Genomic DNA, 12,616 nt, shown 5'->3' with positions numbered 1-12,616 from the left:
GCATGCTGTCATGACAACCCAGGTATATATGTAGGATGTCATGGTAACCCAGATGTACATGCATGCTGTCATGACAACCCAGGTATATATGCAGGATGTTAGTACATGCATGCTGTCACGACAACCCAGGTATATATGTAGGATGTCATGGTAACCCAGATGTACATGCATGCTGTCACGACAACCCAGGTATATATGTAGGATGTCATGGTAACCCAGATGTTCATGCATGCTGTCCACGACAACCCAGGTATATATGTAGGATGTCATGGTAACCCAGATGTACATGCATGCTGTCATGACAACCCAGGTATATATGTAGGATGTCATGGTAACCCAGATGTACATGCATGCTGTCATGACAACCCAGGTATATATGTAGGATGTCATGGTAACCCAGGTGTACATGCATGCTGTCATGACAACCCAGGTATATATGTAGGATGTCATGGTAACCCAGATGTACATGTATGCTGTCATGACAACCCAGGTACCGGTATATATGCAGGATATTAGGATGTCATGGTAACCCAGATTGACATGCATGCTGTCATGACAACCCAGGCATGTATGTGTGTTGTCCTGGTAATCCAGGTTTATACACACATGGTCATGATCACACAGGAACGTCAGTGTGTTGTCATGGTAACTCAGGTGTATGCTGCCAAGTTATCCAAGTTTTGCTGCCTTGTGCCTTGATGATTCTGATGAATTAACAATTTCCCTAGCTCCACTCTGTACAAGGTGTCACCAACTGCATGATAGTCTCGATGAGCTGAAACCTGCAAAGCTTTGAATGGATAACAGTATGCCATGCTTCATACCCATGTGATGGAAAAAGGGCTGTTGGAAAATAAAATACACACTCTATTTTAATTTTTTATTTCTGAAAAGTATAGTGTGTAACAAAGAACAATAAAATATATTCATATTAGCATGATAAATATTGCACTAAGGACATAGATATGAACTCTATAAGCTGTTCGTCTGGAATATTTACTGTCATTTTGTCATACTGAAAATCGAAAGGGAGCAGGATAATGAAGACTAAATTCTTGAGCAATATTTCGATTGAAAAGCGATCTCCTCAAACAAAAACATAATAGTATTTGTTTTCAATACCGGTAATTGAATCACCCACTGTCTGCTATGTCCCTGAAGAATGTTTGTCTCATTGTTACAATAATGGATTCAATGATCAGACGTCTCTTGCAAGCATTCATGTTCATAAAGTTTGTTTCAAAAGCACTATGGGTAAAATAGCAAGCAACACACTCCGAATAACAGACTACATGTTTCTGGTACCATCGTCTGGGATAATAATCCCTAATTCCTCACTGCCTGTAATAATAATAATAATAATAAGTGCATTTATCGCGCTATTTTCCTTCCGTTGAGGTTGTTCAAAGTGCAGGTATCAAGGATAGTACTTGGAGAAGAGATGGGTTTTAAGTTTGGACTTGAAGACAGCTAAAGATGGGGGAGGTTTTGATATCAAAAGGAAGACTGTCGCAGAGAGAAGGAGCACAGAATGAGAATGATCTCTGGCCGAAGGATTTGAGATTGGTCCTGGGGATGGTAAATAAATGTTGATCATTGAAACTCAGGTTTTATATAGATTCAGATTATATTCTCCAATAATCTCATTGTCTTTAACTGGGATACATAAGCTGAATACCGTCACCTGTAACTCTGGTAACACTGGCAGGGATACAAAGCTTCAATACTGTCAGTTGTAACTATGGCAACATTTCATACAAGAACCATCCATTGTATGTAAACATCATCCCATAATCCTCACTTATTTTGTTGGCTCATGGATGGGCCTGTTGGTCCCAGTAGGTGTTTTCTTACAAATTGAACAAGTTCTAATAAAAAATCTGATTTTAGGCAAAATGTCTCAAATATAAATTAATGGTGTGACCACGTTGTTTCTAGAATATGCAGATTGGACAACAGAGTATCTGAGGTCTGCATTTGATTGGACAAGATTTCCTATTCCTATCCACAGGCAATATCTCTGATGACTCTATGGTAATTGCTGGACAGGAAATGTGTTGAAGGACATATTACATAAGTTTGATAAGCTCTTCAGCCAGGTTCTTGATTTCGGTGTAGTGATTTGTTCGAGACCTCCACGACTCAGGAATGCTGTCTAAACCATACTGAAAGGAAATAAATAAAATAGTTGTAATAACTGTCAATTTTTAAACACACATGCAATTTAAGTCTGGAGCAGGGAGACCAGTAGATTCAAACACAAGACAATTCACATACAAAGTGGTCAAAAGTAACTTATGTTATATTTGGGGTTACACTCTTTCAGTAAAGTATGTTGTTTAGGTAGAATACCATTTGGGATTTGAACAAGTTGGAAGTTGGAAAACTTCTAGTCTAGATCACATACTTTGTGTACCCCTCAGACAAGTGTAAATAATCATGGCTCCCACGGCCAAAACTTATGAATACACAATACCATTTGAAAAGTGGTCAAAGGTGACATATATTTGGGATTACACTTTCTCAGTAAAGTTCAGATTCTAGTACGCTTGTTAGGTTTGGTTTTGTACTTTTGTTAGGATGATTTACACTTGTCAGAGGGGTACACAAAGTAATATATTTCAACACCAACCTGTGCTGCCATACAGGCGCCGATGTAGCCTGATCTGGAGCAGTTACCTCCCCCTGCTCTGCTGGTGGTCCTCACTGGTCCAGTGAAATCACTGGCATTGATAATGGCATGGATTGCCGTCTGCCATGCACCTGGCACCGCTGTCAGGAAGAGAATAAAATACATGGTAGTTTATGTGTTGATGGATCTGGGACCTGGGCCCCGTTCCTCAAAGCAATCGTAGCGCAAAGTTGATCGTAACTCCCATACTTTAACATAGACTTACGACTGTTGTAGCGCTACAATCGCTTTGAGGAACGGGGCCCAGGGGCCCATTCCTCAAAGTGATCGTAGCGCTAATACTTTAACATAGACTTACAACTGTCATAGCGCTGTGATCGCTTGAAGGAATGAGGCCCTGATCCACAAAGACTTGTAACATTACAAGCTATACAGTAAACTACGTTCCTAACATATGCTTAGGCCTAAAAAAAAGCGTGTGGTTCCAATTTCCCGACCGACCCTAAATATTCCCACTGAGCCTAACAATTTTACTCACCACATAATAAATTAAATATATTTTCTGACACATGAGTAATGTAAAAATATTTTGAAAAAAACACACAAAAACTACCTACCTACCCTAGTTCTGAAATGTAGGAAATCGGAACATTTATTTTTTTGGGCCTTATAACAAACTGATGGATATAGCTATTTCACATATTTGGGGAATCAAACCATATCCCTTCATGAATTCAAATCGTTATTCGCCATCACTAGAATTAAATATTCATGAATTGTATAAAAGTAGGGGTCCTGATTCACAAAGCACTTGTAGCATTACAAGCTGAATTCTATTTGTTATTCACTATCACTATAACAGAATGCCCACACATTTTATTGAGGAATGGTTTACTTGAAATTGTGTTGAATTTGGGTGTTATTTATTAAAGCCAGATATGCAGAAAAAAATATATCATAGACCAGCATGAAAATAGTCAAAACTCTTGCATATCTACTTTGACCATACGTCATCACTGATCCCTTGACAGTTTCGACAGGTCTAAAAATTATCATTATACAAACTACAATTCCTCCTTATACACTGCAATGCCTACAACACAACAATGCCTATTGCACTACAATGCCTTATCCACTACAATGCCTTATCCCCTACAATGCACAGTACACTACAATGCCTTATCCACTACAATGCACAGTACACTACAATGCCTTATCCACTACAATGCAATGTACACTACAAGTATCCACAGTACACTACAATGCCTTATCCACTACAATGCAATTACACTACAATGCCTTATCCACTACAATGCACAGTACACTACAATGCCTTATCCACTAGAACACTACAATGCACAGTACACTACAATGCCTTATCCACTACAATGCACAGTACACTACAATGCCTTATATACTGGTGAACACTACAATGCCTTTATCCACTACAATGCACAGTGCACACTACAATGCCTTACTCCCAGAACACTACAATGCCTTATCCACTACAATACACTAAATGCCTTATCCACATGCACAATGCACAGAACACAATGCCTTATCCACTACAATGCACAGTACACTACAATGCCTTATCCACTACAATGCACAGAACACTACAATGCCTTATCCACTACAATGCACAGTACACTACAATGCCTTATCCACTACAATGCCTTATCCACTACAATGCACAGTACATACAATGCACAAGCACAGAACACTACAATGCCTTATCAGTACACTACAATGCCTTATCCACTACAATGCACAGTACACTACAATGCCTTATCCACTACAATGCACAGAACACTACAATGCCTTATCCACTACAATGCCTTATCCACTACAATGCACAGTACACTACAATGCCTTATCCACTACAATGCACAGTACACTACAATGCCTTATCCACTACAATGCACAGTACACTACAATGCCTTATCCACTACAATGCACAGAACACTACACTACAATGCACAGTACACTACAATGCCTTATCCACTACAATGCACAGTACACTACAATGCCTTATCCACTACAATGCACAGTACACTACAATGCCTTATCCACTACAATGCCTTATCCACTACAATGTACACTACAATGCCTTATCCACTACAATGCACAGTACACTACAATGCCTTATCCACTACAATGCACAGTACACTACAATGCCTTATCCACTACAATGCACAGTACACTACAATGCCTTATCCACTACAATGCACAGTACACTACAATGCCTTATCCACTACAATGCACAGCACAGAACACTACAATGCCTTATCCACTATCCACTACAATACAGTACACTACAATGCTACATGCACACACTACAATGCCTTATCCACTACAATGCACAGAACACTACAATGCCTTATCCACTACAATGCACAGTACACTACAATGCCTTATCCACTACAATGCACAGTACACTACAATGCCTTATCCACTACAATGCCTTATCCACTACAATGCACAGTACACTACAATGCCTTTATCCACTACAATCCACTACACTACAATGCACAGTACACTACAATGCCTTATCCACAGTACACTACAATGCCTTTATACACAGTGCACTACAATGCCTTATCCACTACAATGCACAGAGTACACTACAATGCCTTATCCACTACAATGCACAGTACACTACAATGCCTTATCCACTACAATGCACAGAACACTACAATGCCTTATCCACTACAATGCACACTACAATGTACACTACAATGCCTTATCCACTACAATGCACAGTACACTACAATGCCTTATCCACTACAATGCACAGTACACTACAATGCCTTATCCACTACAATGCACAGAACACTACAATGCCTTATCCACTACAATGCACAGAACACTACAATGCCTTATCCACTACAATGCACAGTACACTACAATGCCTTATCCACTACAATGCACAGTACACTACAATGCCTTATCCACTACAATGAACAGTACACTACAATGCCTTATCCACTACAATGCACAGTACACTACAATACATACATACAAATATTTGTAAAGCGCTTTTTATCAATCTAACAGTACACTACAATGCCTTATCCACTTCAATGCACAGTACACTAAAATGCCTAAACAGTTTCAATGCCAAATACACTACAAATACCTAAAATTATGTCTACAATACCCATCGCTCAAATGATGTACCCCAACAATGCCATGTACATAAGAATTCCTCGACCAATACAGTTACTATTCCAACAATCAAATGACATCAATATCTGTAACACCTAATATCTTTGGAATCTACACACATGGAAAATTTAATTTGTACTTTTTAATGTTTAGTCTCTCATAACTCCAAAAGGAGTGGCTCATTTTAATAACTTAATATACTGTTATGCATACTTGAGGTGAGACTATAATAAACCATCTGTTTGTCTGTCTGTCTGTCTGGAAGGTCAGGTCTTCAAACGGTTTCACTTTTTTCCCAAGCACCCAACTTACAACAAGCTCTGCCAAAAGCCTTGGCAACTTCATTGTGGGGTGTGTTTTTCTTCTTTAAGACCTCTTGTAGTTTTCCCGCCTGGTCGTCAGATAGCTTGGATGACGTCTGCTCCACAGCATCAGGGCTCTTCCCATGGACGATATAGTATTCCAGCAACCTGTAGGCATTCAGCCTCATCAATCTAGTGGCTCAGAGCACATAGATATATGTCAATCGTATAATTAATCTTTTTTGAACAAGATCAAATTAGTAACAGTAACATGTCTCTAATTAATCGGATGGGAAAATACTCAATTTATCATAACACATATTCTGGTACCTTGCTGCTGACAGAGAACAGGCAACAGCTACTGGGGCATTATGGGAGATTCTGACGACTTCCTCCACCTTCTGCAACATATCTGGTTTCCCTGCATAGAGAGCTACCACTGGAATAGATCTGATCACGCAGTCCATTTGGTCGTCACTGTCGGAACCTGAAAAATAGTCCAGCACCACTCACTGCCAGTGTAGCAGGCATGGAGTCATCCTGCAGATGACATCCTTACATTGTCAGCTTACTACAGGGTTGACCTCCTTGGTCATGTGGACAAGGCGTCCAACTTCAGATCAGAAGGTATGTGGTTTGAATCCCAGCATTGGAAAGTTTATATTGGCTACACCAGGTACAGTTAGCATTTACAATGTCTAGTTGCTGGTTAGTGTTGGGAATTGGAAACAAAAACCCCTATCGATTATCGGAGGACTTGAGGTGAACAATTATCGATTATCATCGAAATATATACATTTTTAATGAATAATAAGGATATTTTCCCAGGTTTTTTCTAATTAATGTTTGTTTTATAACTAATACTGTCATGCAATGAAATGCACACATGCAAGAAAGACACTGGAATTGTAATTAAACAACAAAAGTGGTTAAAATTGTACAATGCGCATAACGTTACGTTCTTGAGCGCATGTTTGTTTCGTGAATATTCATCAAATTTAATGGTTAGCTTAATTCATTCAGGTGTGTTATTCTAAAACAACCAAATTCCGATTAATTGAAAATATGTTTTCTACAATCGATCATCATTTGAAATCCTTCTTTCGATCGATTTTCGATTATTTTTGATCATCGGAACACCTTTAATCTCTTTTGACTCCGAACTGCATAACTCTAACCTCATGTCTACTCAGGACAAAACTTTTGAGGTCAGGCGTGTTCATTAAAATTCCAATATTTTTTCAAGGAGTGTTACCACAGGAAACAAGTGAGCATGGTTTTATGTCGCTTTTAGCAATATTTCAGAAATATCACACCATATATGACCTTCACGTACTGTTCATACTCTCTGACAGGTTGTGTTGTTCAAACAAGATGAAGGTGTTACAGAATTTTTTTTAATGATGTAAAGATAACTTCAACTGGTTAGTCATCAAATGTACAGCATATGATTTTCAAAATTTGAAGTGATTTCTTCTTTCCTATCTTTCAGAAAGATTTATCCTTTCATCACAGACCACAAGCCACAATTATATGACCTGTGTTGGCTTTTCCCTCGCTGTATTTCTTGAGGAATTCCCGCACACTTCCGTTCCTGTACGGTCCCTTCAGACGCTTTGCCCCTGTCTTTTCTGAAATAATGACACAGCAGACATGAAGCTTATCTGTTCAAGTAAAGGGAACGACTATATGATACTCACATGGTCGCCTGGGATTCAATGACCCCCAAAATATTGTCCAAACAAAAATACTTGAAAAATATGCTTCAGACAATTGAAAAACATCATCTTCTACTAAATTACAATATCTAGACTTGCTAAAGGTGTTATTTCTTTCTGAAAAGATATTTATACTTCTAATTTTGATCAAAACAACTGGTTTCAATTCTGAAAAGAAATATAGTCTCCATACAAACTTCCCAGCTCCCCACCTTTCAATATCAAATGGTTGGTGAAAGGAATGTGACAAGAGTGAGTGAGCTGGATTTTACGCTGCTTTGAGCAATACTTCAACAATATCATGGCGGGGGGACACCAGAAATGTGCCTCACACAATGTACCCTTATGGGGAATTGAACCTGGGTCTTTGGCATGACGATGCTTTGAATGCAACAAAAAGTTCCCGAATGAGACAAGAAAGAACCATTGTAAATATTACTGAAATAAATTTTCAGCACGACAAACTTAATGATTTCTAAGGAGATTGACAATCAACATGCAACAGAAATGTTATCTTCCAACTCACCCTTTTCTTGTACAGCCTTTTCATACACCGACCCAGGCCCAAACACTTCAAACAAGGTTTTCTTCATTGCTGCCAGATTAATCCCTGATTTAAAATACAACATTATTAATTACAATGAATATACCAAATACAAGCGATGTATTGTGTATACGTCACCATGACAGGCAGTCGTTTCCTTCTTCAGCCGCATGACACTGTAACAATGACTTATATTAAGATTGACAAGACAGCCCTGCACAAACTATATGGAGTGAGTGAGTGTGGTTTTAACAATATTACAGCAATATAATGGCAGGGGACTCCAGAAATGGGCTTGGCACACTGTACCCATATGGGGAATCAAACCTGGGTCTTTGGCGTGACAAGCGAATGCTTTAACCACTAGGCTACCCCACCACCCGCTGATTACAGTGAAATAGTGCTATTCATTACACAACAGCCCAAATGGAATAGTGAGTCAGTGAGTGAGTTCAAATTTTATGTCGCATCAGCATTGTTATAGCCATAACCAACGAGACCAAGTTCACACATATACACAAATCCATTCTTACACAAAGTTACACTCCAAAGCAAGATCAGTCGCTAATGCTGAATTGTAACCCGGAATTCCCACTTTGGCCCTGATCAAGAGACAGTGACTTCATAGGCGGATCCAGAAGTGTGTGTGTGTGTGTGTGTGTGTGTGTGTGTGTGTGTGTGTGTGTGTGTGTGTGTGTGCGCGCACACACCCCTTTTGTGCTGAAAGTTTGTTAAATGACCATTGAAACTCTGGTGAAAATGAAGCGTGCACCCCTCCTTTTCTCAATAGTGTACACACCCCCCCTTTCTCAAAAAGCTGTATCCACCTCTGGGCCTAGTGACTGAGATAAAGTACTTGTCAATTTGGTCCTTGCCAAGTTCAGTTTTAGCACCACTACCCTCCATTTACGCAAACTGACACTTATAAATTTACATTTTAAGGTACGATTCGTTGTGTTTGTTGTTTAATGCCGGACTCAGCAATATTCCAGCTATTTGATGGCAGTCTGCAATTAATCGTGTCTGGACCAGACAATCCAGTGATCAACAGCATGAGCATCAATCTACGCAACTGGGATATGATGACGTGTCAACCAAGTCAGCAAGTCTGACCATCCAATCCCGTTAGTCGCCTCTTATGACAAGCATGGGTTACTGAAGACCAATTTTAATCTGGATCATCACAGGTAGAGAGGTATGATTATAAAAAAAAGATTCCATTCTTGTTTTCTTCACTACCTTTATTGGTCACAAGGGACCTGAGAATGACCAACTCTTGGTCACCATAGCAACTCTGCTCCCCAGTTTCAACCTCATAGAAAGGGTTTGATGAAGGGGTCAGAAACTCAATCTCCTCCTTTCCATCAATGATGCCTTTCAGTGTCTCATCATTGTATATCCAGTGCAGGGGCTCCGCTGTAACAGGCAACAGTAATGATGATCATAATAGACATAATAACCATTAAAATAAGAATGAAGGTAATATGATATGTCACTCTTAAATGCAATGACTTCTTAACTCAAAGGATTATGTCTTATAGATCTAAAATGAAAGCACAGATTTATTGTGGTGGGGTGAGTATATGCCTCGTATATCACTGTCACCATGCAAAATGCCTTGGTTTTTTTCAGTTTTCCACAAGGACTGGGTTCTAGCTTGTTGTTTAATGCCACTCAGCAATATATCAGCAAAAAGGCTATGATCTGTTAATTATCAAGTCCGAACCTGACAATCCAGAGATCAATAGCATGAGCACTGGTGGTGGTTTTCACCCAATTGTGTGTGTGTGTGTGTGTGTGTGTGATTGATAGCGTTAGTAGCGCGTGTCATTGATTATGTATATGACATGCAGGGGAGGGTCCTTCATTGTTGTACATGCTTCTATACATTTAAGCATCGCACACACTCCCAACAGAGAGAGAGGGGGGAGAGGAGAGAGAGGGAGAGAGAGAGATTATGAACACTTAAAGCGTTGGCTGGTCAGTCTAAGACCTGGTCCGATTCCATATGGGCACAATATATGTGTGAAGCCCATTTCTGATGTCCCCCGCCGTGGTACAGCTAAAAGCGGCGTAAAACCATACTCCAATTAACGCAACAAAACAATGATCGATATCACGGGCAGCGATTGATTCAAGCTGAGTCATGATCATCGCGCTTCGCAACAAATCCATCAAGATCTGTCAAATGAGGCTAACATGAGTGAGTGAGTATGGTTTTATGCCGCTTTTAGTAATATTCCAGCAATATCACGGCGGGGGACACCACACATTGTACCCATGTGGGGAATCGAACCAAGGCTGACAGTGAAAGCCGGTAGTTGAACCGTGGCGGCTTGTTCAAAGGCTCACTCACATATAGCATATAATGCCTTGTCATTCGTTATCAATACGAGCTAAAGAAATCGTTTACCGGCTGCATCTGCAACCAAAGCTCCAATCACTGCTGCACAACGCCTCTCGTCAATGGTCGACATCGCTTCGGATTGTTCCAGTGACAGGAAAACTCACAAGATCAGATATACTGCATTGTCATTCCTGTTTGCACGTGGTGTTAGTTTTCTAAGGGAAATAACTCGTAAATTCAGAAGGTACGCTTAACCTCGAGTGGTGTGGCAGATACGCTCAGTATAATGGATTTCAAAGTTTCATCTATTCTTCGACTTTAAATTATGTCTTATTGGTAATCGCTGCTAAGCCTATTGCAGGTATGAAGGCTTTGAAGTGAAACTGACCCATGAAATCAGCACAGAAGCAATCCTAATTAACTTCCGTGAAAGTCGTTAAGGAGAGAAAGAGCAGCGATCTGGATCCCAGTGAAATAAAAATCCGAAATCGTACATATCACATACTGTGAAAATATCTAATTATGTCGTTTTTCAATACAATACGTAATACCCGATCATAAATGGCAAAAAGAAAATCGTAAACATAAAATTGCTAACATTTATAAAATGAAAAATGATGTTTGATAAAATGACATCTCTGAGACATAGTATATAACTAAAACAAGACAGTTATTCATATTAGAAATATAAAATTATTTTGTAAAATTATTGAATTAATAAAAAGACTGGAAAAAATATGAGGTTGATCATCATGAAATATACAGGTTACCATGATGTTCCTCATCTTCAACAGACTGGGCTCGGAAATGGGATATACGGGTCAAGACTAACTTAGAATATATATAATTTAGATAGTAACAGATAACCCTATTAAATTTTTTAAATAAACAGATGAGATGCAGAACCTGCTATAAATCTGTACTTTGTTCAGTTTAGGGCTTTTGCATTACAGGTAGGGCTTGGCGGAAGGGACAATTAATATTGTTCAGAGAGTGTGAAACTACATACGTCAGCAACTCGTGTTTTTCTGGGACGTAATATAGCAATCCTTGCAGTTTACGGAAACAGGCGAGTGGTGACGAATGCAGAGGCTGCCATCCCTCGCCTCCGGCAAGAAGGAGTCCCGGGTCAATCGAAGATTCAACATTTAAAAATTATTAGAGGTGCACATACAAAAATGATCCATTATATGTCTTATTTTTCGATAACTTCACTTCAAATCGCTTCCTCTTATGTCCATGGAACGTGTTCTGTGGGTAGTATTTGGGATTCAGGAGCGAGCATTGTGACATACCGAGAGCAACACATTCATTACAGAAGGTGCCCGTGAAGATCCGGGTTAGACTTGGTCTTCAGAAACCCTGTCGTAAAAGGCGACCAACGGGATCGGGTGGTCAGGCTCGATGACTTGGTTGACACATGTCATCGTTTTCCAATTGCGTAGGTCGATGCTCATGCTGTTGATGCCTAGATTGTCTGGTCCAGACTCGATTATTTACAGACCGCCGCCATATAGCTGGAATATTGCTGAGTGCGGCGTTGAACAACAAACAAACCAACCAATCACACATTGTACCAGTGTGGGCAACTTAGTGTTCGGCGTGACGAGCGAACATTTAACCACTATCCTATCCCACCTATTATGTATCCAACTAAATTAAACGGCGAATGTTCATTCATTTTGAGATTTGGGCATACATGTATAATATACATTCGTATATGATAAATTGATATTAGACATGCCTTTTGTATATTGAAATTGGGATCGAGGTTTTCGAAAATATTGAAGATAAAATGCAACAAAAAGCTCTTTAAAAAGTGTCAAATGATATACAGCACATGTAAAGGAAGGTTCTCAGAATTAATAGAACTAAGAGTGTCATCATCATGCTTAATGTGTTGAC

At 39.5% G+C, this 12,616-nt stretch overlaps 1 protein-coding gene across 1 annotated transcript; it reads right to left on the bottom strand.

The window, feature by feature from the left end:
- Nucleotides 1-866: 866 nt before the first annotated feature.
- On the bottom strand, nt 867-10,916 carry LOC124285770 (crystallin J1A-like). Its single transcript, XM_046722040.1, has 8 exons — nt 10,778-10,916; nt 9,604-9,780; nt 8,347-8,430; nt 7,641-7,733; nt 6,433-6,589; nt 6,113-6,270; nt 2,633-2,772; nt 867-2,165 (listed from the first exon to the last, which is right to left on the bottom strand). The coding sequence occupies exons 1-8, from the start codon at nt 10,839-10,841 to the stop codon at nt 2,070-2,072; spliced, it is 969 nt and encodes a 322-aa protein (XP_046577996.1). The 5' UTR covers nt 10,842-10,916; the 3' UTR covers nt 867-2,069.
- Nucleotides 10,917-12,616: the final 1,700 nt, after the last annotated feature.

This window comes from Haliotis rubra, unplaced genomic scaffold, assembly GCF_003918875.1.
Source record: "Haliotis rubra isolate DU_JTF1 unplaced genomic scaffold, ASM391887v1 Scf369, whole genome shotgun sequence".
Classification (NCBI taxonomy): Eukaryota; Metazoa; Mollusca; class Gastropoda; order Lepetellida; family Haliotidae; genus Haliotis; species Haliotis rubra.
Note: the sequence above shows the minus strand (reverse complement) of the source record. Positions and strands in the feature narration are given on the sequence as shown.

Excerpts from the sequence above, each read along its gene's own strand:
- LOC124285770 (XM_046722040.1), bottom strand. The coding sequence starts at position 10,841 with ATGTCGACCATTGACGAGAGGCGTTGTGCAGCAGTGATTGGAGCTTTG. Across the intron at positions 9,781-10,777 it reads TTTGGTTGCAGATGCAGCCG|CGGAGCCCCTGCACTGGATA; the intron begins GTAAACGATTTC and ends TGCCTGTTACAG. Across the intron at positions 6,590-7,640 it reads CGAGGGAAAAGCCAACACAG|GTTCCGACAGTGACGACCAA; the intron begins GTCATATAATTG and ends ACTATTTTTCAG.